A 27,100-nucleotide genomic window follows, 5' to 3' on the forward strand; every position below is an offset into this window, starting at 1 on the left:
AAGGATATCAGGCTTTTTGTTTTTTTTTTTTAAAAAAAAGCTCTGATGCTTGCATTCAGACTCCACTGCTTTCCATAATTTACTAGGGTTACATAATGAGAGTTCTGCACTCCACAATTTCCAAGTCAGAATTTGAGGTACTCTTTTGAGGCCCCACTGAAAGTAATTTTTTATGCAATCTTTTATATGGACCAATCCTTCCATAGCAGTATTTCTGAATAAAATACCTAACTGTCATCTCCTGACCTCAGAATCCTCATTTTCTATCTGACAACAAGGTTCACAATTTTCTCCATCATTTAACTTCTAAAAATATATGCTTTATCAAGCCATCTTCAATATTGCTGGCGATATTATTCCCCCAAATTACAAAAAAGCAAGAGGTAAGGATTCCAAACAGGATATTCTGTTTAAGCAGATGTGCCAAGCTATGGAAGTTATGTGCCCATATATGAAAGCTTTCCATGATGCATAGTACTAGTGCTTTCATTGAATAATGTTGCTAATCTGTCCTTATCATTTGTATAGAAACTATACCAGTATCAGACTCAAAAGACTAAAGAAGATCTTTCTTAAGGTAAAATGAAGATACTGCCTATGTGGAGAAGACCATCTTCACCCTTAGACAACTAATCAAAAGTCATGGGTGGTATTGGATTTTAATCTCTGGGAGGGTGAGGGAGGGACCAAGTGTGACTTTGGGACCATTATGTTGATAGTGAAGACTAGACTGGATCATGATATGTTCTCAATAAACATCTGTCAAATCAGTGGACAAATATTAGAGATAACTTTCTGAAATATATCCAAATTCCATGTGACATTCTTTTGCCTGCAGGTTCCAAGCGGTCCCACCTGGAAGTCGAAGTGAAATCTGGAAATGCACCTGCAGGTGCTCAGCCATTTCAGTTCTTAAAGTTTCCATGGTGTCATGAAGATATTCTATCTCACTTCTAACTTCAACATAAGAACAAAACTGGCTATTTTAGAATATCAATTGAAATAAATAACATGAGATATAAGGATGACCTGAAACAACATGCAAAGCACCTGGCAAAAGTAGGTCCTCAAATGGTTAGTTTCCTTATCGAGAGATGCTAGGCTATTGCTATATATTTCAAAGGAAATAGTTTCAAGGAATGACAAAAGCAGTTTTGGCACAGAAATCTGGAAATATTTTAAAAATGCAAAGCACTGAGTTCCATTTTTGGTGTTGTAGGAAGTTGCAAGAATGTGTCCCTCTCAACCTACTAACTAAAGCAAACTGTAAGCTTAAGAGGAGTAGATTTTCTGAACCCATTAGGGAGATGAGGATACAAAAGAATCAAAGTGAACTAAATTCCACAAGAGGCCTTCATAGAAGAAAAGAGGCTGGCGCATATCCCTGGCAGATGGACAGAAGGGCAGAGGAGGAAAAACCCACAAAGACCAGATTAGGAGAAATGGGAAGAAATTAAGAGATTTTTAAGATTTGCCTGTGGGCTTGCTTGACACAAACAGAATTCCAAGTAGACAAAACCAATTCCAGTGTCTCTGCTGGGGAGAGTATGCCAAAGAGGGGCCAGGGGAAGGCCAGAAAGTGGAGACAAAAACCCACCGAGACACACCCAAGTGCGAAGTCTGCTGGAGTTAGGGAACATGGCGGGAAAATAAAGAGCAACCAATACAAGAAACTTTGTATTTTAGCTGCCAACAGCCAGGCCTGAGGAGCTGAGAAAAAGCTCTCCAAGTCTTACTGGGTGGAGAGTTATCTCGCAAACTAACAGCTTGGGGAAGACAGGAGAGCAAAGAGTGCGAAGCCACCCAAACAGCTGACATCCTGGCTGTTAATCGAGAGAGATCTCGCAGGGTTAGGAAATCTGGAAGAGCTGCAATAAATCACAGAAGGAGGAGAAAAGACTGAAGAGATCAAGTACTGTAGTAAAAAACAAATAAACAAATAAATAAATAAGAATGTAAAAAATTGGTTTTTCCATCCATCTTCCCCCAAATTTTTACTGGAGGACAAAGAAAATGAGGACAACTACTAGTTCATATGGTGAATGCTTATACAAAGTTAAAGAAATGTACTAAAGGTAAGAAATATGATCGTACAGCTTTTTAAACAATTAAAAACAAAGTTTATAAGCTGCATAATGTAAAATAAGTAAATGTATAGTTAACTTGTCTCATTAAAAGAAATAGCTCTTTTCACAGAAAACTTTCAAATCTTACTCGATAGAATATATATCTATAAAACGAGCCAATTAACTTCAGATGCAATAAAGAATAGAAAAGTAGAGAGAGAAAAAAAAAAAAAAAAAGGAGGGTTATAGGGTCCAGCAGGGAAAAGAATTGCTGCTCTACTGGTCCTTGCCAGAGTTGACACCCTCTTGCAGGTGGATCAGGCCAGGCTCAAAAGGGCAAAGGTTTCCCGACTCTTTCCTTGGAGTTGCCCGACCTTGACTTCAGTTCCCCTGCTCCTCTCAGATTCTGGTGTTTCTCCCTGGTCCGGATCACGGCCCTGACTCCTGATTCTTCCGGTTTCGACTTCCCTTTTCATAGATTTCGGAGGGGAGAGCCGCGATGTCTTGGTTCTTGGGGGAGGGGGAGGGGTTAGAGGCTCTCGAGGTCTTTTTGCCCCCGGCTGACCGCAGCATCGCACTCGGGCGCCACCAAGTGTCCTATAACCAGCACTGCAGCGTCAGGTCCAAGTCTTTTTCCGCTCCGGGCGCGCAGCTACGGATTTAGCGTAAAGGTGACCTCGGAACCACCCTGAAGTCAAGCAGCTAGAAGTCTCTGGGAACAAGAGACCTGACCGAAATGATCTCCAGGAGCGGGGAATCCGCACTCTGCGTGCAGAAGCCGAGTCCTCCGGGCCCTGCACTGCGGGCGCTGGGTGGTCAGTTCCGTGATCGGCCTGCCGCCATCTCAGGCTTGTAGCAGTTTCGCGTTTGCCCGGGGCCTTCTAGGAGTAGTTGGTCCGGACTTTCACGTGAGTCTTCGTCAGTCGGTTTGACAAAGATTGAGGTTTCTCGGGGAGAAGCACGGTTTATCTATCCTGGCAGCTGGGATTTCTCTTTTCCTTTTTTGACAGAAAAAAGAATCTCTCTCTAACCTTTTGCAAAGAAAATAGCTGCCAACTTCAATTCGATATGACTTTAAAAAGTATTAGTAAAAGTGTTTTCTTACGGGATGGCCGGTTAGCTCAGTTGGTTAGAGCGTGGTGCTAATAACGCCAAGGTCGCGGGTTCGATCCCCGTACGGGCCACTTAGAGGATGCTTTTTCCGTTTTTTTCCCTTCTTCATATAAATTGACCACATCGTATGTAGGAACTGTGGCCTTATATCTAATAACGGATACTCCCAAGATCACCACCACTGAAAGTGTTTTTTTTATTTAAAGTATAAATAATGTATCAGAGTCAGGATTGAGAGCTCTTAAAGAAAACTCAATGAGATAAGGCGGCCGTATTAAGGGAAGGGACAATAGGAAGAATTAGAGAATTTCTTGCATCATTCTGGAGAAGACTTGAGGTAATAATGTTTTGATACAGTTTTTATTTCCAAAAGAAAAAAATTTCGTCCTTGGTTATGGCAAGTTGCTCAGCTGGTTAGGGTATTGTTTTTATAGTGTTAAGGTCTCTGGTTCGATTCCTGCTATGGTAGACAGGCACTTTGGTTTTTTCTCAAATGTGGGAGTATCTCAGGCTCGTCGTGGCTTTGCCTCTGTCCAAGCCCCATATCTGCAACTGCGAATGCTCTGCGGCAAAACCGAGCAATGGTCAGCCTTTGGGTTATTTTTGACTATTACCTTGGTGCTGCCACTTAGCAAGCCATTTACAACTCGTCTAAATTTTTTTGGACTTTTATCGTAAAAGCGTTGGATTTAAGATTAGAATGACAAAAACAAGGTGAACAGTAGGGGATAGGAGGGCAAGAGCCTCTGGGGCAGCTCTCAGTCTAAGTGCTTCATTCTCTCTGTCCTGTCCTTTTCTTAAAGTCTGGCCCCTGGTTCTCAGTGTGTCCAGCAAGAGCCTCCTCCTGTTTCTCTCCTCTACCCTTGCACTGTCCCTCAGACTCCCAACATATTTTTACTCTTTCTCTTTTTAAAAGTAGAGGTTATTATAACTCAATTTTTAAAAAGTAGGAGATTATTAAAAATGACATTAATGATATTGATTAAATAATGAGGTAAACAATGTCTCAAGCACAGTTCCAGGGACATCACAGTTGCTCAATAAATCCAAGAAGGCAGGGCCCTCCTCTCTTTTGGTCAGTGCTGCATCCTCCATGTCAAGAACTGTGACTGGCTCAAAGAAAACGCGTGAAAGTTTTTTTTTTTTAATTCAAGGGTACCACTACTCTATTGTACATTAAAGCATATACTTACAGGTTTGAAGTTCAAGAGAAACTCAACAGGTCATTGCTGACTTTGAAGATGAAGGAGGCCACCAGCCATGGAATGTGGACATTCACTAGAAACTGAGGACTGCTGGCTGACAGCCTTCAAGGAAAGGAGACCCCAGTCCTACAACTGCATGAAACTGAATCCTGCCAACAATCTGAATGAGTTTGAAAGCTAATTCTCTCCTAGAGCCTGCAGTAAGGACCCCAGCCCTAGGACACCTTCATGTAAGCCTGGTGAGACTGTTGTTGTTTTCATCTTGCATAAGGTGACACAGTCACATAGTAACTAAAATGGGTGTACAGTGGAGAGTTTCCTGCACCCTCTCCTCCCTCATCTCTCCGATTTCAGCACTACCTCCCTTACTGCCAGTTCTCAGCATTACCTCCTGAGTTTGTGTTCCTAGTTTCCTGTGTATTCTCCCTGATTTTCTTTATGTGAATAGATGTAAATATGAACATCCATTTTCTTTTTCCTTTCCAGTTGCTAAAATGTCACATTCTACACACTACTTTGCATCCTGCTTTTTTCCACTTTTTATATGTTGGAAATTAACTTGTTAGCACTTCCAGAGCTTTCAAACCAGCATAATTAGGATTATATACTATATAGAAACAGAGCTTATTTTCAACTGAGTTGGTCCAGCTAGCCGGAAGTTGAGTCTGAACCTTTAAATCCATCCCACCACTGAAAACAAAGTGTACAAGTGGGACTAGAGAGAGGGTGGAAAATGTCACCTTTATTTTTCTGTTGTAATGTGAGTAGAATCATAGGATATTTCAAAGAGACCTAAAGTAGGGGCTCCAAAGCACAGAGTTGAAAAAAGGAAGTTATGTTTACATGAGTTCAAAGATAGTTTTTAAAAAATGAGCATATTATTAGACAATAAGATATTTGCAAATGTTTCCTTTCCATTTAAGGATTTAAATTAGAATTTGCTCAGAGGCTCTCATGAGACATACAGGAGACTGTCATGAGATGCAGCCCCTTTCTTCTCAAGGGGAAAAGAGAAATTGATGTTCTTTCTTAAGCTTTGCTGTATAAAAGGAGAGAAATTTTGTCCTCATTTTGTCATCACTTTTGTGCTATCTTGTATACCTGTAAATCTGTTAATTCTTACTCAATAAAATGTATTTTCTCTCTTTCTTCTATTGATATGGAAGGGTATTTTTTTTTATGGCAGGATTGTTTTATTTCCCTAACAGAGTCTAATGAACCCATGTGCTTCTTGATCAGAATTCTGGAAATTCTGACTCAGTAGAATGGTCAAAGTTGTATAAGCCATGCTGTCAGGGGCCCACACCCCAAGTACCTGGCACGGTTGTCTTTTTCCTGTGACGCTCTGCAGACCTTCCTTGTCGAAGATGAAACACTCTGACATGTAGCTGACTGCAAATGCTTTCAGGGCAGCATCAGAGTGAAATAAAATAACTATGTATGAATGACAAAAGATTTTAAATGGCTGTGATGAACTTATTACTTATAATTTTCAAAAGCAAAAGATCTGATGAGAATTTATAACAAGAATAATGCCACTAACAAGGAATTTTGGAACAAGAATAACAAGAAATAACAAAGCCATTCCAAAATAAATTTTAGATAAAATGGCTATAGACATGCCAATCAACCATATTTTCAAAGAAGATAGTAAATATTGCATCTAATTTATAAAAGTGAATGAACATAAGCTTTACAGAGAAAAAAAATCTTGATACTTAACGTATAATAATCCTGAGACATAACATGCCGTGAATATCCCAATCATATAAGAATATATCAACAATATATCAACAATATCAAGCAGAGAGATTCAGTAACTCTGGAGCAGGTCCTACACGTTTATATATTAATAAGACTTCAGAGATAAGTAATGTAAACCCTCAGCTGAAAGCCAGTGGCCTAGAAAATACCAGATTCCAATTAGGGAAGTAAAGTTGCAACCGAGTTAACATTTTAGAAAAGAACTGAAATTATGACTCATTATACTCTACTGCTATTGTTTAACATCAGACCAGAAACCTATTATGGACAGTGGGCACTGTTATCTCTAGGAATTTCCCATTCTGTCTACTTTATATCTTTCAACCAGACTGTGAAGACAACCTGGGGATATACTAATAGTGGAGGAAGACTTCCTTCAATGTATAGGCTGTTTGAAGTAATTGATGTGTGTTATGTAGTCAGAATTTGGCTCTTGATTTGCATTTCAGACAAGGATTGTTTGGGACCACTTACTGACGTGTATTCGAGGACATATTGTCCCTCTCTGACTGAGCTTTTGGTAAGTACAGGGCAGGAATAACACTTTAATACGTAATATACAGGTCTAAGGGTATTTTCAGTCTTCACTGGATTTAGTTTACAAGAAGAGAACATTGCAGTATTAAAGTTATGTGAGGCTGTGTCTGTAGGGGAGGAAAAATAATTTCCCCTCTACCCTTTTGAGTTCTTAGCTGAGACCCCTGTAACAAAAGACAGGTAAACAAGAAACAAACAAACAGAAGTTTCTTAACTTGTATACCTCACGTAGGGACTATCCGGGAAAAAATAAGTAATTCTCAGTGGTGACTGAGAATTCCTGTTTATACTGCATTTTCCAAAAAGAACAATAAACTTGTGGGGAAATGGCAGAACAAAGGGAAGCAGTTTTAGGCTTCTAAGGGAGGAGACAAAGGCTAGTTAGTAAACTTTGTTATTTAGATTCCAGGCTGAGAGGGTCTACAGTTGTCTCAGGGGATTAATCTTTGTCCTTCTTTGGAGAGGAGAGGGAGGTGGCCCCTTTAGTAAATGTATGTCCTGCTTTTTGGCAAATAGGCAGAAGGCAGAGAACTTTTCTTGTATCTGCTTCTTCTCATTTGTCTTCAGCTCACAATAATCTGTATGCCAAAGTGGTGTATTTTTGGGTGGCAAAATCTGCTGGCCTCCTCTTTTGTTCACATTCGTTTGGAAGTAGATGGGGAAGAACTGCGATAAATAAACAAAGGGCGGTTTTACTGTGAAGTATAAACAGGATTTCATGCATAATACAGGACTACTTCTAACAAAGTGAAAAGACAAAGACTTTGATGGCACTCCCATCATAATCTTTGAAATCTCTTTAATAAAAGGGAAAAGCCCAATATGTAGGCCAGGGCTACACAGTGTACATTTTAGCTAATGAACTACCATGTCATTTAAGATTCAAGGAAGTGATAATCTGCTTTTGATTTATTTCCTCAAAATGTCATTGAGCTCCAATTTTCCCCCCTTCAGTAGGTTCTTTGGATGTACAAATACAGTTCTTAGGGTTGCACAAAACCAAAATGAGTCTAAAGTTAACAGTGCTATCTTCCTTAGTCTCAAAAATAAAAATGAGTCTGATTCCAATTTAAAGGTCATGGCTTATTAATTATTTGCCTGACGCTGACAACCATACTCCATCATTTAGCTGAAAATGTTGGCTGTCACAGATTAAAAGATCCAAGACTGAACTTCCAAGACAGAATTTGAAATGTTAGCACTCTGTCAGGTACTGCAAGATAATTTTTGCTCAATTAATACACTCATCATCAGCAAACCCATTGGTTTCTAAGAACTACCGAAACCTTATTCATCGCAACACCTTGTATTATGGTGTAATTATCCCGCAAAAGACTCTCCACGATTCAACACTGGCTTTATCAGCGAAATAAATTCCTCAGCACATCTTGAACATACATAACGGCAACTACAGTGTTGAAATACAAAAGCCGAATAAATAAGGAAGGCCCCGCTGGGATTCGAACCCAGGATCTCCTGTTTACTAGACAGGCGCTTTGACCAGCTAAGCCACAGGGCCCCTTCTGAAGCAAACACTCAATTATTTCATATTTGTAACTTTTTCTGTGAAATGTAGTAACTTGCCAGAAATTATTTGATTTTGTAACAAAGAGAGCACATTTGTGTTTCTGAACTCATACTAAAGCAGAAACGTCAACATTAAAAAATAAAAATTCTTCAAAGCAAGGTTTTAAAAATGATTGTAAATTAGAGGAAAATTTCTATTTCATGGCGACTGTCGCCCTCTAGAGGAAATATTGGATATTGCAACATATTTTAAATTTGTTTCTCGGTTAATTCATTTTGTCCACAAATATGGAGTCACTACTGTATTTCAGCTACTCTTCTAGGTATTGGAGGTAGAATAGCGAACAAAACAAATTTTTTTGCACCTATAGGATTTGTATTCTAGAATAGGGTAAATAAAGCACGTTTTAACAATTTGCCCCACCTCCCACCTTCCCGAGACAATGAGAAATGTAAGAATCAGTTTCACTACTGGAAGGTTACAGAGCCCACGGTGCTACTTTCTGAGCTAATTCACTGCACATGAGCAAGACTATCGTGTTTCCTTCTATTTTGTTTAACCTGGCACAAGAAAGTAAGCAAAGATGAGGACAAACTGATGCACAGGAGATTCTCTCATTGCACTGCTGCGATAAAACTGACTTGATTCTTATCTTCATAGATCTTCCCCCCACAACCCGCCCCTCCCCCTAGTTCATCCTTGCCAGTCTAACCTATACCTAATCTACTTGCCCTACTTTACAATATTTCAAGATTCATTTATTCCCTTTGTCCCTATGTCCTCTCGCCATTTCTCTCCTTGCATAAACAACTTTTCTAATTTGTTTTTTTTAAGAGCTTATGAATTGATTTTATTTTTTATACATTTTTTATTGATTTATAATCATTTTACAATGTTGTGTCAAATTCCAATGTTCAGCACAATTTTTCAGTAATTCATGGACATATACACACTCATTGTCACATTTTTTCTCTGTGAGTTATCATAACATTTTGTGTATATTTTCCTGTGCTGTATAGTGTAATCTTGCTTATCTATTCTACAATTTTGAAATCCCAGTCTATCCCTTCCCACCCTCCACCCCTCTGGCAACCAGAAGTCTGTATTCTCTGTCTATGAGTCTATTTCTGTCCTGTATTTACACTTTGTTTTTGTTTGTTTGTTTGTTTGTTTTTGTTTTTGTTTTTTAGATTCCACATATGAGCGATCTCATATGGTATTTTTCTTTCTCTTTCTGGCTTACTTCACTTAGAATGACATTCTCCAGGAGCATCCATGTTGCTGCAAATGGCATTATGTTGTCGGTTTTTATGGCTGAGTAGTATTCCATTGTATAAATATACCACATCTTCTTTATCCAGTCACCTGTTGATGGACATTTAGGCTGTTTCCATGTTTTGGCTATTGTAAATAGTGCTGCTATGAACATTGGGGTGCAGGTGTCATCCTGAAGTGGGGTTCCTTCTGGATACAAGCCCAGGAGTGGGATTCCTGGGTCATATGGTAAGTCTATTCCTAGTCTTTTGAGGAATCTCCACACTGTTTTCCATAGTGGCTGCACCAAACTGCATTCCCACCAGCAGTGCAGGAGGGTTCCCCTTTCTCCACAGCCTCTCCAGCATTTGTCATTTGTGGATTTTTAAATGATGGCCATTCTGACTGGTGTGAGGTGATACCTCATTGTAGTTTTGATTTGCATTTCCCTGATAATTAGTGATATTGGGCATTTTTTCATGTGCGTTTTGATCATTTGTATGTCTTCCTTGGAGAATTGCTTGTTTAGGTCTTCTGCCCATTTTTGGATTGGGTTGTTTATTGTTTTCTTATTGAGTCATATGAGCTGCTTATATATTCTGGAGATCAAGCCTTTGTCTGTTTCATTTGCAAAAATTTTCTCCCATTCCGTAGGTTGTCTAACTTTCCTAATTTGTTTATTGTTTCATTTTGATTATATTTATTTGGGCAGAATTGACATTTTTGTTCTGTGCGTATATGTTATAAATTTATATAAATGATGTACTATATTCTTACTCCTTTTAAAAAACATTGTGACTTTCAGATCCATCAAGGTTGCCCTGTGTACACTTCAATCGTTGCTTCTACTTGCTATGTAAAATCCCATGAAGGGCATTGTATTTACTATTTTCTGTCCCAGTGATGGACTCACAGGTTGCCTTCACTGTCCCCCCACTCCCTATAACACCACTTCCTCATCCATCCCCCTTTATGTACTTGTGTAAGGTATCATTGGTGTATATATATATATATATATATATATATATATATATATATATATATACACACACACTAATTAATCCTGGTTTATTTTCCAGTCAGTCTACACTCCCACCAGCACTGCATGTCCCTTTATCCTTGCCCATGCTTAACATCCAGCTTTCTACTTTGTAATCTAATATGTACAGTGATAAATCTCATCATTGTGTTTTTAAATTTATGTTTAGGTTTTCTAAAGATTTTGAGTATCTGTCTATATGTTTGTTAGTCATTTTAATTGCATTTTATGTGCATTGATACTCTTCTTCCTATTTGTCCATGTTCTTATAGAGGTTGATGCCTTTTTCATGTCAATGTACCTGGGGTACATTGTATTTTGTAGTCTTTATAGTCTATTGTGAATTTTAGACCTTGCAATATTTTCTGCTGTTATGTTCCCTGTCTATTGACTTTGACAATGGGGGAGCTTAATGACAAATCATTGATTTTGTTAAGGATTTTCCTTTTAAAAAAATAGGTCTAAAATGTTCTAAAAAGGTGTAGATTTTCTTTTTTACATTTGAAGCATAATCCATCTAGATATCTAGAGAAGTGTGCTGGGTTTTTATATGATAGTCCACTGGGGTTGTGTCTTCTAGTGCTTGAAGTTTCGGTTTAGTGACAGTCTCCAGGATATATGGGTTCTCATGTAGCATCCTACATTTCCTTTATCTTAGCCACCTCACATTTTCGTAAAACTTGAATTTAATAAAATGATGTGCTTTTCCTGATAGCATATGTGTCTGCAGGTCAGGGGAGTTCTAACACCCAGCACAAGTCATAGCATATAAATAGTAAATTATATGAAAATAATTGTTTGAATTACATTTTATTAATTTCCCATCAAAAAAGTCCTAAAGATTTGTTTTTTGCTTATGTTCTTGTAAGTCTGGGCCAATGATTCACGGACCTATGAAGTCAATCCTAGACTCCCCAAACTGTAAGCAAATATTTTTTGGTTTCTTATAAGAAAAGATATGAGAACAAGAATTATATGTTGCTGAGATTAGTGAGTGGGAAGGTTTTTGAATTTAAAGTTTATAAGTTGTATGTCTGTATGGGTTCTGTCCTTGCCTCTGGAGAATGGCCTTATTTTCTAATTTGTTCTTTTCAATAAGAACTGGAAACCTCTTACATTTGTTCTAGAAAACCTATGTGTTTTTGTTTTGCACTTGGGCTATTTGATTATTTTTCTCTCTCCTATAACAGCACCTGCTGTTTCTCAGGTGCTTTTAACTTAATATAATCAATATACCAGAGTGGCATATTTTGGGGTGGCCAAAATGCTCTGAACTCCTACAATTGAAAACATTCATTCACCTCCCATTTTAATTAATGCACAAATTTCTAAGTTTAGCTTAGTGAGCAGTCCCTAATTGTCTAACTCTAACCCAGTTGCAAAAACAGGGAAGTCATTAGAGTGCTGCTAATTAGCTTGTAATTCTCTTGAAATAAAGATACATTTATTCAGCACCTGTTATTTGCTAGGAACTGCAGCATAAGGTGCATACATGCAGGGGTTTTAACTGTTACACTGCTCTATCCCCAGCACCTTGGCAAATGCTGGGCACCTACACTGGAAATAAATACTCCCAGAGTGAATGGGGAAATATAGATTAGTCTAGAAGTGTTCAAAGAGGCACAAATCAAGAATGTGGTTTTAGATAGACACAGATGACACAATTTGAGGGTATTTCAAGCTTCTGTGCAAGTGAGATGCATTAGAAATGTAGTTAAGCACCCACAATTTCCTATGTTCAAACTCATTGATCTTTGAATTGAATAGTTTCTGATGTATTTGTCCAAAATCTTTTGTATTTGGAGACATGGAGCAACTCAACAGCAGAGGTTCCATAGTGTAGTGGTTAGCACGTCTGCTTTACACGCAGAAGGTCCTGGGTTCGAGCCCCAGTGGAACCAGTCCCTGAGGATCTTACTTTTTTGCCCTCCCTTTAAGGCTAACAGAGCGGGTTTTTCATTTTCGTTTTTGTAGTTTAGGCTTCTGAGTGTGCTATTTGAGAAACAGAATTGCTGATTCTCCCCCAGCTTTCCTTTGGGATATCCACTTTAATAAACTGCTTAGTTCTGTGGCCAGTAGAGCATCAGATTGGCACAAAAAAATAATTTTATTATTTCTGTTACCTCTAGTCACCACAAAAGTCAGGGAGAAACAGATTTTTCAATGAGGCCTGAGTGCTGGGGACACTAAACATTTTCTCACCTCAAGAGTGAGAGATTTTAACCAACAGGAATTCCTAAAATTGTAAAACTGGGTGGAGGTCAGAATAGTGTGGCCTGGGCCTCAAACTGGGAACAGTGCCAAAGAAATGTGTGGGCAGGTCTGAACAGAGGTTGGCTGCTCCAGCAGTTTCTCAATCCTTCAGAGGACCCAGGTTCTCTCTCCTAGAGTTGAGCTCTCCCAGCTCCCACCTGGAAGTTCTCAGCAAGAAGACTCCAAGTTTATGCTCCTAAAAGGATAAAACAGAGGTCTCTGGCCTAAGAAGCATTTGCCTCATTAGATGGCTGTAATTCCATACTAAAGACAAGAGACATCTATGAAAACCTTGACCTTACAGTGAGCCTTCCCAACCCTCTTGGATCCCACTTCCACTCAAAATAAGCAAGCGCCATCCAAAGCTTCAGAGCTTCCAATGAGCTTTCCCATATCCTGTTCTTAACCGTGAATAGAAAAGTCAGAATCATTATATATCTGAAGAATATATTAAATAAATGTAACAAAAACAGAAACAAAAAGCAACTTGGTAGACAAAGGCATAGGTAGAACAATGCTAAGAATAAACCAATGCTAATATACTCAGAGAGATGGGAGACAATATTAAATACTGAAATAAAGACAGGTGTATTCACACAAGGAAAAGGGCTTTTGTAAAATAAAAATATATTGTCAGAAGTGAAAAATTCACTAAGTAGGTCATAAAGTGTGATAATATCCTGGAATACCAAGCCAAAAAAAAAAAAATAGAGATGGAGAGGAAAAAAAAGATTTAAATAACTGGTAGATGGATTTGGGGTTGAAATAAGACCTATTGAAAACTGTGCAAATAAAAAGATTAATCATTCCATACAGGAGGAGTAATAATAGTTTGTATTGTTAGATACAAATAAATATTTTAAATTATTTTAAATAAACATTTTAAACTTAGAAAATATGTACAAGGTGTGAAAAGGAATAAGTAAGTAATCATTAGTTGCAGATGATATATCTACAGAAAAAAATTGGAGAATCTGTGTTTGAAATCAACAAATGAACACCTGTTGGATATGCTTCACAATTTCAACTCAGAAACACAAAAAATAAGGTTTTAAAATTATACTTAATAATCTGACAAATTGTGTACAGTACTTACACAGGGAGAATTATACATTATGGAAAGATATAAAAAACTACTTAAATAAATGCAGTGATGCACCATATTAATGAAAGTGAAAGCTTTGCAAAATAATATAAAGTTTCTTTAAAATCAGAGAAACATACACATATATATAATGAGGTTTCAATCAAAATTCCAACAGATTATACTTGGAAGAACTAGATTTGGCAAGCTAAATTATTTTAAAAGAGAAGGATGGTAGAGGTGCTTTCTCTTCGAAATGTCAGACGTATTTCAAAAGACAGTCATTAATATATAAGGCGTTTTTACAGAGATAAATAAACCAATGGAACAGAATGGATAGCACAATATAGTCCAAAGCAAATAATGAAACATCATGTCTGACATAGGTGGTGGGGCAGATCAGAAGGGAGATATGGACTATTCATTCAGTATTGCTGACTCAACTGTACATATTAGAAAAAAAAATCCATACTTTGAAGTATACATACAAATTAATTGTAGGTGGATTACAGGCTGGAATGTGAAAAGCAAAGTTTTTCAACATTTCAGTTAATGCAGTGGAGAATTGCTAAAATGTTTTCTCAGCAAAGGGTCTAACTAGTGTCGTGGGGCAGAATCAACATTAATCACTATTTCTCTCTCTTCTCATTGAAATTACTTTTAGCTGTTCCAGAGTTAGCTTTTGTACATCTCCTTTTCCAGCCTCTGTCCATAGGAATCTGTCTTCCCCATCTTCACACTTTGAGAAGAGACCAAGGCGGCTGAGGGGCACTCAGCAATAAGAAAGCCTTAGGAAACCTATTGTGGTTGAGGTTAACTTTATTCCTTAACCAAGAGTGGAGTTGCCTCTCATTTACCTTGATGGGAGCTGTGAGCTATGAGCTTCCACACACTACTTAGTTCATCACAAGGCCAGGATGTATAAGTTTTTCAACTTTCTTGACTGAAGTTCTTTATGAGGTCTAGCTATTCCCTGACTTCTGCTTCTCACTGGCAAGAAAGTACTTTCATAAGTCTTGCTAAAGCCTGAAAGAAAAAGCTTTGTTTGTCCTTCAGGAAATATGAGCAGCCATTTTAACATAAAGGAGGTGCTGAAGGAGGCGTATGGACACAGGGAGGCTGCTGCACACTGGAGAGAAATTAACGCCCCCAAACCCGGCCTATTCTTCTTCTGGATTTCTGCTGATACTAGGTTTCTTTGGTGTATATATATTTTTTCCTTCCATGATTTCTTAACTTCTGTGGCCATTCTTCCTATGATCTACCTTTCTCCAAGACCCCTGCACCTTCCCCAAATTTATGGCCTATCATGACAAACATTTTGGCAGACATTGGCTTTATAAATAGCCAAGCTGAATAAACCTTAATTTTGAAGACAGACAAAACACTTCCTGACATAGTTGGAATTAGGTTATTACCATCAAAATAGTAGAGGACTACAGTAAATTTAAACAGATGCTGAATTTGGCATCAGTATTTACAACATTACCGCACAAAGGCCTTCTTACATGTAAGTAGCAATGCTATTTAACAACAATGGCTTATTTTATGTTTTTGGTTTGTACCTCACTGAGCGAATGCCATCACGCATATTGATGTCCTTAAATCTTGAGAACAATTATAGAAAGTGGTAACTCTCATTAGTTTCCATCGAGAAATTTAAACAGACCATGGGGGCCATAGATAGAGGGCAGTTTTCTCTCTGCAAATGTGATTGGCAGGTGGTGGAGGATGCTCTCAGACCAATAGTCAAGAATTCGTAAAAGGAAATCTGGAAAATGCAAACGTCTAATCTCATAATTCCCCTGCTCAGTTTATCCCAGATTTACTAGTGATTTCACTTAAAGCTACACAATATAATTGCAAACCTCAGAACCTGATATGTCTAATAGAAACACATGTTGCTATTGCTACTGGGTATCATATGGAGCATGCCAAGCAAGCTCTCTACTTTTTGAGCAAATCATGAAGTATATGTCTTTATCCCATCACTCACCTGGATAGATTAATTCTGCTAATTTGTTGGTTCTGTGCTAGATTTAGGACCTAATGCACTTATGAAGAGGTAGCCTCTGGGCCATAGTCCATGAATTTTTGCTACTCAGGCCAGTAAGAGCCAGCAAAAGTATGTTCTAGAGAATTGCGAGATCAAGATGTTGTCTCTGTTATAAATCTGAGTTTCCTTATTCACTGGTGGGAAAAAAAAAATCTGACAGGAGCTGGTCCTTCTGGGTCAATACATACTAGGTCCTTGAACTCATCCTTGTAAAATTCAGTAGAAATAACATACACAAAAGAAAACTGAAGTAGATGTGATCGCAGCGAATATGGATGGCCCACTGTGAATGCTGTTAGACTACTGGGAAGCAGCTTCAAGCCTGGGCTGCTGGAGGGATGGCATCCAAACTATAAGACATTTCAGCTGCAGTTACAATATCTCCAAAGCTTTGTTGGTGTGAGTTTCAGAATCCATGTCAGGTGGACAGTTGGGGAAGAAATGGGTTATTTCAGCACTAAGAGAAGGCTTTAGAAAACTGAAGTAGATACCTGCATTCTGAAACTTCTAATAAGCTGCTAAAAATAAGAAGACAGAAGACAGTATTTTTCAAGCACTTAAAATTTACAAGGCCCAGGGGAGATGAGGTGCTATTTATGTGTTCTCAGAGTGCTGTGGTATGAGAAGTGAACTCACCAAAATTCCTCTAGGGATTTGCTTCTCCCTCGTCATCTCACTGTGGTCCCCAAGTAGTATCTACTGCTTCTGCTTTCCAGCCACCTCCCCATCTCAGATCAACTCTTCGCCAATCCCACCTTACCTAGTGCACTTGGCCCTTTCTAACTCACTCAAGAAACTGAAGGGCCTAGAGGTGGTGGCTATTCTTCTGAGCCACGAATTTTCTCCAGATTATCAGTTTACAGTTTCTCAGCAATGGCCCAGGCACCACACTTAGAGATGCGTGATTCACAATCATTCCTTTGTGTGCTGGGAAAGATTGCCACAGTAAACCTGGATCTGCTTTTAAATAGTCTTTTCATTGTGTTTAAAAGGAAATTTTTTTTCTAATTTTATTATTTCTTCAGTTCCTTCTTTGGGAATTCCAGCCAATGCCAACAGGAGTGTTAAACTTGGGTATGGTTGGGAAGAGAAGAACTGTAGTAAAAAGAAAAAAAGTACACTTTGTTTGGCTGGCGGGTGACAGCAGGATGAACATTTGTGTTTTTTGGTCCGGATTAGATAGAAGTCCCTTTAATTTTACATGGGTTTTACACGGATGGTCTCCATTGCGATGCTGAAAAAAGATACAAGGTACACAGATGTAAGACTCCATCCTGCCGTGACTCGGATTCGAACCGAGGTTGCTGCGGCCACAACGCAGAGTACTAACCACTATACGATCACGGCAAGCCACAAGAAGCCACCTGCCTTTATGCCCTCCTTCTGCTCTTTCCTCAGGAACATCTGTTTCTGTTGTCTAAAGACATATGCACTTTGTTTTCTGTCCTTACTTAGAATTGCCTGCTCACTTTACTGCCACTCTACTGCCCTACCCTCCCCTTCTTACAGTTGTTCCCTACAACAAATATATGGCATTGACTCCATCTAATAAGTATGAAGATGAGGGGGTGAAGGGCCGAAAATGAGGAAAAGTGTGTATTAAGTGTGATCCTCATTTTCAGGAACTTCTGGTTATTCATCTTAAACTGTTGTAAACGTTATTTGAATAATTTTAGTTTTATTCTTTTTTCATTGGTATCAGTTAATGCGAATCTGATCATGATACTTGCCTGCTAAAATTTTTCAACATCTCCCTTTAACGTTCTTACCCAAATATTTACGCACTTTATACCACAGTGTATAAGACCAGACAGTTAAGAGAAGGCAGTTATGTGTGGGCTTTGTGTTGAGGTAGATAATATTCTGATTTAGAGCTTTATCTCTTACGAGTTGAGAATCTGCTTGAATAAATGACATTATACTTTCTTGCCTTACTCAGTTTGGGCTGCTATGACAAATATTATAGGGCTGGGTAGCATAAACAACAAACATTTATTTCTCACAGTTCTGGAATCTGAGAAGTCTAAGATCAAGGTGCCAATAGATTCAGTATCTGGTGAGGGCGTGATTCCTGGTTTGTAGGTGCTACCATCTGTGTGCTCATGTGATTTCTTTGTGGGCTTGAGGAGTCGGTGGGCAGGGGTCTGGTCCCTCCCTCTTCTTATAAGAGCACTCATCCTACCATGAGGATTCTACCTTCATGACCTCATCTAAAGCCAATTTTCTCCAAAGGCTTCACCCCCAAATACCACACTAGGGGTTTAGGATTTTCATATGTGAACTTGCCAGTGTTGGGGTTGGGGATGGCAGAAACATTCAGTTCCATACCATGTCTTTTCTAAATTGAAATTAGAACGATACCCACCTCAAATGCATTCATGTTACGTATGTAGCCCATGAGTGGTCTGCCTTGAATCTCTCTTCCATGTTTTCTTTAAAGGCTCACTCTCCTCTTTGTTGGGGTCTCAGATTCATTTTGAAGCTTTCATATTACGGTGCAAAACTGGATTACTTCCCAGGACTGGATAAGTGAAGTGATTTGCTGGATCTGGAGGAGCGGGAGAAGGCTAGTGGAAAATCCTCTCAATATTCCTTGTAATTATTTTATACCACCTTCCATTTGCAATGATTGAGGCATCTAAAACTCATAGGAGGATATGAAATTGGTTTTTTTTTTTTTAGAAGTTAGTAAGTTTTCTCATTTCTCTAAAAAGGAGACACATCCCCTTTAACTTCCCCAATGAAAGTAAAGAAACAATACCAGTTATGTACACTAAAGTCAGTTTTAAAAATACTATCAATAGACATTATTCAACGTTGATATTTATATTCATATTAGCGCGTCTAACTGCACTAGAAATGCAGTTCCCAGATCCCCCAACCAAGGTAAGAATTGCTGCCCAACTGCAGAGCAGTTAGTAAATAGGCAGCAGTTCTCAGCTCCTTCAGTGTCCACCAGAATTGCAGAGCTCCACCCTACTCAAGGCACACCCTTCCCCAAGACAGTCTATATCAGTGAGAGAGCAAAATGGAGATGTAAAGACTGATCCAGGGTCATTTTCACCCAATGTGAGGCAACTCTACCAGGCAATACAGGCTCCACTGCTCCCATTTGTCCGACCTGTATCACAGTTTGACATTCTCCTCTGTCCAATCCTAGTTCCTTCCTCTCTTCACAAATGTTGGTCCTTGCACCCCAAACTCCATCTCAGCACCTGCTTCCAGAGAACCCAATGCTGCATCACTATATCACCATATTTTTCCCCCTGGGTCTCTTGCATTTCATTATTATTTCATTTAACAGGTTTCTGCAAGCAAAGACTAGGAGTAGCAAACAAATCTTGTATTGAATTATAAACTACATCCTCTCAAATCTTTGTTTTGAACCACATAACAAAGTCAATACCGTATTTATGGTGTCTTTTTAAAAAGCATTATGTGCATTCCAAGGCTTTTTCTATTTAGCTAGTCTGTATAATCAAATTTATTATCTAGGTCAGGATTGCTATTAATTACCTTTACACATTAACTTACACACCCAAAGTCCTATATTATGGTGTTTCCCTCATGGCCTCCCCATCTGCTTTAAGTTCGTTGCCTCATGGGCCTTCTGGCTGTTCCCAAGAAAAACACATTTTCTGTCTTAAGGCTTTTGCATTTTCAGTTCCCTCTACTTGAAATACTCTTCCCTCTAATATCTGCCCGTCTTTTTTTTTTTAGTTTATGTAGATCTCTGATCACACATCTTTAAAGAAGTTATCTCCACTTGCCCACTATGTAAAATAGGAGTTCCCATTATGCTCTATGGTGTATCTCCCCTATGTTCTTTACAAGATATGTATCATCTTACATATTCACGTTTATTTATGGCTCCTCCACCTGGAGTATGACTTCCAGGGAGGCAGATTTTCTAGATTATACAGACTTATATCCTGAGTTACTATGGTATATTAAAAGAGAGTATTAAATGAATACATGTGTTCCAAAGAAATAGGACAGGATTTACTAATATGGGAGTAAAAAAAATTCTGCATGTTTTTAATCAACAAATTCTGTCTTACTCATTAAATCCTAAAGAAAATGTAAATGACTGCTGCGTGGAATTTTAAGAATTTCATCATCTGATGAAAACCATCCTTAGATACGTCACTTAACCAGAATGTCCCTTCAAACGATTCTTAATAGTATATTGAGAATTGCTAAATTGTTTTCTAAAAGCAATCAGTGCATTTTATTTTGGCTGCCAGATAATTTTTTTTTTTTTCTCTCTGATTGATCTCCAACTTCTGGACAAGCCTCTCCGGGGCATACTTGCTCATGTCAACCACCAACTTGCCCTTTCAATTCAGTACACATTCTGAATTGCTATTGTAGATAATCCACCTCCCCTGTAAAAGGATTGAAGCAATCTAATCAAACACCCAAAACAGTGAGTTTTGTGCACCAGCTTTCTCTGACAATGTGGGTGGCTCTGAAAAGAGCCTTTATTTTCCAACTTATCTAACTGCTTTTCTTTACTTGGTTTTGTGGTGACTCTCAGTCTTCTTAGGCAGCAGTACGGCCTGGATGTTCGGCAGGACGCCACCCTGAGCGATGGTGACTTTACCCAGCAGCTTGTTGAGCTCCTCGTCGTTGCGGATGGCCAGCTGCAAGTGGCGCGGGATGATACGCGTCTTCTTGTTGTCGCGGGCCGCGTTACCCGCCAGTTCCAGGATCTCGGCCGTCAGATACTCCAGCACCGCCGCCAGATACACAGGCGCGCCGGCCCCGACCCGCTCAGCGTAGTTGCCCTTGCGCAACAGGCGGTGCACTCGGCCCACGGGAAACTGAAGCCCGGCCCGCGAGGAGCGGGTTTTGGCCTTGGCGCGAGCCTTGCCGCCCTGTTTACCACGTCCAGACATTACGACTCCAACTTAACGACAGGTAGCTGCCAAAGTGAAAGTGCTGCGACTGCGCTTTTTATAACCCTTATTGGGCGCGAAAAAGAAGATGTCTCATTGGTCAGGAATGTGGCTTCCTTTTAACCAATGAAAATCCGAATTTGGTATACTTGCGCTCTGATTGGTGAGAACTAATCTATGACGTTTTGCTTGAACAGCTACCTATCAGACACAGGACTTTAACTAATCTCATTTGCATAAGAAGCTCTATATAAATAGGGCACGTGGTAGTCTGTAGATTCTTTGTGGTGTCGTTGGGTACACGTTTTGTGTGTTTTCTCAATTATGCCTGAGCCGGCAAAATCTGCTCCAGCCCCAAAGAAGGGGTCCAAGAAAGCGGTGACTAAGGCGCAGAAGAAGGACGGCAAGAAGCGCAAGCGCAGCCGCAAGGAGAGCTACTCGGTGTACGTGTACAAGGTGCTGAAGCAGGTCCACCCGGACACCGGCATCTCGTCCAAGGCCATGGGCATCATGAACTCGTTCGTCAACGACATCTTCGAGCGCATCGCGGGTGAAGCGTCGCGCCTGGCGCATTACAACAAGCGCTCGACTATCACGTCCCGGGAAATCCAGACGGCCGTGCGCCTACTGCTGCCCGGGGAGCTGGCCAAGCACGCCGTGTCCGAGGGCACCAAAGCCGTCACCAAGTACACCAGCGCCAAGTAAGCCCGTTCAGTAAGTGTCTTCAAAACCTAACCCCAAAGGCTCTTTTAAGAGCCACTAAATTGTCGGTAGAAGAGCTGTGTATACGTATTCTGAATGTAAATTTAAGCTTAAGTGAGAATTCCATTAAACACGAGCATAAAATGGAAACATCACTATCTCTGGCTCAATTTCATATCCCAGGCGGAATTTTGCCCTTTCCAGCCTATTTAAGACCAGATCCTCTCCCAGGCAAAAGAAAAATAAAATGTCCAATAACAAGGCCCTTAAAATACCACACATATTTTCCAAACGCTAGGGAATCGCTTAGGCCCGCCTTCACCTGGGAGAATCTTTGAGATCTGACAGCATTGTTTCTTCAGCACCTTTTCATGGAAACTTAGCCCTAAAAATGGTCTTTGTTAGTAAATAACCAAGACTCATACATTTTAGCTTCCGAAGCTGTACCACACTGAACAAAGCGCTAAACTCTTTCAAGTGAACGGAGAGGTGGCCCTAAGAAGGGCCTTTGGTTTTGCTGAAGCGAGACGACCAGCGTTTAGCCGCCGAAGCCGTAGAGGGTGCGTCCCTGGCGCTTGAGCGCGTAGACCACGTCCATCGCCGTGACAGTCTTGCGCTTGGCGTGCTCAGTGTAGGTGACGGCGTCCCGGATCACATTTTCCAGAAACACCTTCAGCACCCCGCGAGTCTCCTCGTAGATAAGGCCGGAGATGCGCTTGACACCTCCGCGCCGGGCCAGACGCCGGATAGCGGGCTTGGTAATGCCCTGGATGTTGTCACGCAAGACTTTGCGGTGGCGCTTGGCGCCCCCTTTACCCAAGCCCTTTCCACCCTTACCGCGTCCAGACATCTTCAGGATGCCAAAAGACAAAAAAATGCAGGCTGTCGTCGCAGCTCCTTTTTAAATAGTAACCTCCGCGGACCGGAGTGAAAACTGAAAGAGTTGTGGCGGGAATACCTTGGGGTTGGGGGATGGGACCGAAAAGGGAACAAACTGGCCATGCTGCTCCCTTTTGTTCTCTTTTAGTTAATTCTTTTGGATTCCTCAAGGCCTAGCTAATGACCTAGCTAGTTTGCTTCCCTTTTTTCGTTTAGTGTGTTTCGCTCCTCATCCTCATTAAACAACAGAACTTTAAAATTGTAGGTGATACATAAAATAGCACAGAGAATAAAATATTCTGCTTGTATCTCTACCAATATGCAGGTATTTTCTTGAACAGTATTTGCATGAGGTTTTACCAGTTGTGAAGTTTTTCTCCTTAATATATGGGGGAAATATGCTAATTTCCTAGGGCTAGAACCAGATGGGCTAATAAAATAGAGAATTTTAAGATCTTCCAGCTATATTGCTAAATTCCACCAAGTGTGTATCAATTTTCATTTTCAATAGCAATTCATATAATCTTACTGATAATGGGTTGAAGTATTAAAAAATTTAACTCTGTAATAATCCAGACTTGGGTTCTTGCATAGAGAATTATCATTTTAAAAATTAACCAGCCGGCTAATGAGTATAACATATTAAATATTTTCTCCACTGATTTGAGGAACTTAATTGATCTTATGTTGAATATTTCATTGAAAATTACTTGAGTTTTTATTGTCCTACTGATCAGTCTATGTTGTGCTGGAGGGTTTTAATTATTTGTAATGTTGAAAAATATTTTAGTATTTGGCAGTGAATTCCTACCTCATAATTATTTCTTTCAAATACTTTCTAGTATTATCACCATCTTCTTGAAAAATAAATCATTTTATCTAGTTGCAACAAAGAAATTCTTTTAGTACTCTCAGTAAAAACTATATTAAATCTATACAATTATTAGGATAAATTTGTTATTTTTGAAATATGGTGTCCTCTTAACCTGAAAAATACCTAATTTGGTCTTTAAATGTTTCAGTCGATTTTTTTCTAGGTAATATATAGTTTTCTAGGTAATATATAGTTTTTTTTAAAAAATTAAACTTTCATTAATTACAAGAACTAATTTGTCATTAGTGAAAAAGAAGAAATTCAAATACAGAGAAAAGTATACTCTTGTTTTTCTAAGACAGCCTTTGGTAAAAGAATGATTATATATTTCAAACATTCTTGGTTGTATATACTTAATTTTTAAAGCATATACGGACAATTCTATTGCTTAAATTGTAAGAAATTGTAATTCTTTCAGCATTAGCATGTAATCCCCTTGTTATTCAATGATTTTCTTTTCCTTTATTTCAATGAGAGTTACTTTTAGCAAGGTCGCATTACAGTATTTTCAGAGTACTCCTATAAACTGTAAATTTCATAAGATAAGTAAAAACCTTTGCAAAAACAAAACTGAGTCAATCAACAGGAACAAAATTCAGTATGTTTTACTGAGGGGGTAGATAGCTAGCATAGGTTAATTCATCAAGTTAATTTAAGGGCAAATACAAATTGAAAATGAAGAGGCTTAATCCTCCCTGAGGGTTCCTTTCCTATTCCTTTTTTCTCTTTCAGAATTTCTTTCTCTGTCCCTTTCAAATGTATGTAAATTCTTTTAATGACTGAAATAGCAGGGGGGTGGGGGTGGGGTCAGCATCTTAACTCAACAATGTTTCCTCAAGGACCTTAGAGTCCTCTCTTTGAAATGTAATCAAGGAAGTGTTCTATTTCCCAGTTTCCTGACCTCAGATTGCAAAACCTACCTAATGTAATGGGTTGTATCCACTTAGCTATATAAAAGAGTGAGGTTTCTTTCTCTCTTTGCAATCTCTTTAGAAAATTTCCCGTGTTGAGCATTCTGTCCTGAATAAACATTAAACTTATTCAATATTTTTTTTTCTTTTCTTTTAATTATATTTTCCTAACATCAGTAACTGGAATATATTTTACAGGCCCTTCTCTACTTTAAAGATCAGTAAAATTCCCATCAAGTACTAGCCTCCTTCCCTATCTGATTTCATGAGTTTGTGCATAATGACTAGTGATTATAAGGTTAGCAATGGATGGATATCTGAAAAGTTTGTCTGAATCTGAAAAGATTCTTTATAATTTCTAAAATTGACAGCCAAGGGTGTTTATTTTCCTATAAATATACACTATATTATTTTATTAAAATGCAATGCTATTCAAGCTGGTTCTACACAATAACTTACTTAATGTCAAGATAGAGTTAGTTCAAATAAAGTTTTTTCTTTTTATCTTTATGTGCTTTCATAGTTGAAGGGTAGCTGAATATGTCACCACATATTGCCTCTTTGTCATGAAGGTTATCTTGAACTAATTTTTGAGAACCAGAATACACAGGAAAATCTCTGAAAACAGTAGAAGTTATCTTTTTGTGAGAGATTGTTACCAAAAAAATCAGCCTCTGCACCCCAAAAAGCAAATTCAAACTCGGAGGCAGAATGTTGGGAGCAAAGAAAGAGCAGCTTTATTGCTTTGCCTGACAAAGGGAGTCACAGCAGGCTAATGTCTTAAAGACTGTGAGCCCATCTTGGGGTTGGTCTTGAGGTTTTATAGAAAAATTGGATGGAACAGAAAAGGTGATATCAGGGTGTTTTACAAGGTGTTACATTTCTCTTAACCTCAGTGAATCTTCAGGAGGAACTCAGGAGGGTCTATCCATTCTTCTGAGATATCTGCCTGTTATCTCCTTCCTGGAGCAAAACCTCTGGGTTAAAGTTACCCTCAATAAAGAATGAATCAGCAAACAGTTTCACATCAGAAAAGTCAGTTAGTTAGTATGCTTTATACTCCTTCAAGACATTTAATATTTATAGAGGAAAGCTCCATTTGTGTCTCCCTCTCCAAACAAGGAAAAGAAGGATGATTCTAAATCACAAAAGAATCTTATGGGAGAAAGCAGCTACTTGAATCTGCACAACAAACCCTACCTTTGTTTACCAAGCTTTTTTTCTGATAAGTACCCTCTCTCTGCTGTGCCCACCACCCCATCCCCATGCAACTTTCTTTCTTCTGTCTTTAGCTAAAGATGGTATGTAAAGTGGTGGTTTGGGCTATCTTGAGGAGATTACTCCTGTTTCCTAAGTACGTCTCATGTATACATGAGGTATGCATGTTAATAAAATTTTGGGTATTTTTCTTTTGTTAACCTGTCTTTTATTATAGGGAGTCTCTCAGTCAAGAATTCAGAAGGGTAGAGGGAAAAGGATGTTTTTCCTGTCTTACACAGTACACATCAAATCCAGCAGCAACTTTATTGGCTACACTTGCGAAATATAGTCTATACCTAAGCATTGTCTATTCCAATTTAGGCCAAACTGCTGTATCTCTCAAAAAGACCACTGCAATAGCTTCCTAATTTATACTGTTGCTTCTAAACTTTGTATTCACCATATAGTTACCTTAGAGAACTTTTGAAGAAACGTAAATGAGGTTATGCCATTCTTCGGTTCAAAACTCTTAGAATGATTTACAAAAACTCATGGCATGGCTTATAAAACTCTACAGGGTCAAAGCCCTACATGATCTGACCTCTGCCTATCTCTGAACTCACTCTCTACCCTTGCTTTCTCTGCTCTTGATCTTCTTTAAACATTCTTGATGTTAAACTTGATCTTTAACTTTCTTAAAATTTTGATCTTAACCTAAACATTTCATATACACTACTGTTTCAGGTATTCACATTATCTTTTTTGCTTAGAATACTTTCCACAAAAGAGCAACATAATTTACTACCTGATTTGATTTTATTCAAATCTCTGCTCAAATACCATCTATTCAGAATTTTTCCAGGGTCATTGTAGTGAGTTGAATACTGTTCCTCAGCCCAAGCTCCAAATTCACGTCTACCTGGATCCTCAGAATGTCACCTTATTTAGAAATAAGTTCTTTGTGGATGTAATTATTAAGAATCTTAAGATGAATTCATCCTGGATTTATCTATATAACCCGTTGATCTGTAGGGTAACTGGATGTCCTTGGGCATGATTTGACGTGCTTGGTGTGGATGGCGCACAGGTTGGTGTCCTTGAATAGCCCTACCAGAAAAAAACAAAAACCAAAAAACCCTTAGAAGTATTGTAATGAGTTTTAATTTGCTTTAAACTTTTGATTAGAAATATTCTATCATTAAAAAATACAATGCAGAATTCAGATTTTTTATTAATACAGACTTAATACCATACATCAACAAAATATTAGTATTTGGTGCTTTGGGCTAGCAGAATAGGCCACCGCAAAATACACCATGTAGCTTAAGGATTATTTCCAGCTGAGGCATTTGAGATGAAGCAACCATAAGAAAATCTTGCTTTCCCTCCATTTCTCTAAAAGCAGAACACAGATATACAAAGATGTCCCTCCTCCCCTTGCGACCAGGAAAGACACAGGTTAATCCCAGTAGACAGCTTTAGACCCTTATCAGTGGAGAAGTCATCAATCTATATCTGCCTAGCAAAATTTACTCTTGGTTCCCCAGTAACCTCCCCATAACTGACTTCCCCACAACTTTTCCCTTTAGTGTAAGATCGTATTTAGGCTGGAGTTCTAAGGCACCTCAGAGAGTTACTCATATTTCTCTGGGTATCTCCCACATGGGAGTATACATGAGGTATACATGTTAATAAACTTGCTTTTCTCTTCTGAATTTGTCTTTTATTACAGGA

General features: G+C 38.8%; 3 protein-coding genes and 4 non-coding genes across 9 annotated transcripts; 3 read left to right on the plus strand and 4 right to left on the minus strand.

Annotated features, from left to right (window-relative positions):
• Positions 1-3,176: 3,176 nt before the first annotated feature.
• Positions 3,177-3,250, plus strand: TRNAI-AAU (transfer RNA isoleucine (anticodon AAU)). Its single transcript has one exon. It is a non-coding gene; the product is annotated as a tRNA-Ile (tRNA).
• Positions 3,251-6,153: 2,903 nt separating this feature from the next.
• On the minus strand, positions 6,154-20,812 carry LOC102531117 (histone H2A type 1-J). Of its 3 annotated transcripts, none has more exons than XM_072945530.1 (3): positions 20,418-20,812; positions 18,265-18,447; positions 6,154-7,351 (listed from the first exon to the last, which is right to left on the minus strand). In XM_072945530.1, the coding sequence occupies exons 1-2, from the start codon at positions 20,798-20,800 to the stop codon at positions 18,408-18,410; spliced, it is 423 nt and encodes a 140-aa protein (XP_072801631.1). In that variant the 5' UTR covers positions 20,801-20,812; the 3' UTR covers positions 6,154-7,351; positions 18,265-18,407. The 3 variants fall into 3 exon arrangements, with proteins under 3 accessions (XP_072801631.1, XP_072801632.1, XP_072801630.1); XM_072945531.1 differs by lacking the exon at positions 6,154-7,351 and adding an exon at positions 12,595-12,955; XM_072945529.1 differs by lacking the exon at positions 6,154-7,351 and adding an exon at positions 15,524-17,133.
• Positions 8,131-8,204, minus strand: TRNAT-AGU (transfer RNA threonine (anticodon AGU)). The gene has a single exon. It is a non-coding gene; the product is annotated as a tRNA-Thr (tRNA).
• On the plus strand, positions 12,335-12,407 carry TRNAV-UAC (transfer RNA valine (anticodon UAC)). Its single transcript has one exon. It is a non-coding gene; the product is annotated as a tRNA-Val (tRNA).
• Positions 17,175-17,246, minus strand: TRNAH-GUG (transfer RNA histidin (anticodon GUG)). Its single transcript has one exon. It is a non-coding gene; the product is annotated as a tRNA-His (tRNA).
• A 290-nt stretch (positions 20,813-21,102) lies between the features above and the next one.
• On the plus strand, positions 21,103-21,563 carry LOC140687766 (histone H2B type 1-K). The gene has a single exon (XM_072945543.1). It carries the CDS (start codon positions 21,125-21,127, stop codon positions 21,503-21,505), a length of 381 nt encoding a protein of 126 aa, XP_072801644.1. The 5' UTR covers positions 21,103-21,124; the 3' UTR covers positions 21,506-21,563.
• Positions 21,564-21,994: 431 nt separating this feature from the next.
• H4C9 (H4 clustered histone 9) lies at positions 21,995-22,352 on the minus strand. The gene has a single exon (XM_031688276.2). It carries the CDS (start codon positions 22,350-22,352, stop codon positions 22,041-22,043), a length of 312 nt encoding a protein of 103 aa, XP_031544136.1. The 3' UTR covers positions 21,995-22,040.
• Positions 22,353-27,100: the final 4,748 nt, after the last annotated feature.

This window comes from Vicugna pacos, chromosome 20 (assembly GCF_048564905.1).
Source record: "Vicugna pacos chromosome 20, VicPac4, whole genome shotgun sequence".
Classification (NCBI taxonomy): domain Eukaryota; kingdom Metazoa; phylum Chordata; class Mammalia; order Artiodactyla; family Camelidae; genus Vicugna; species Vicugna pacos.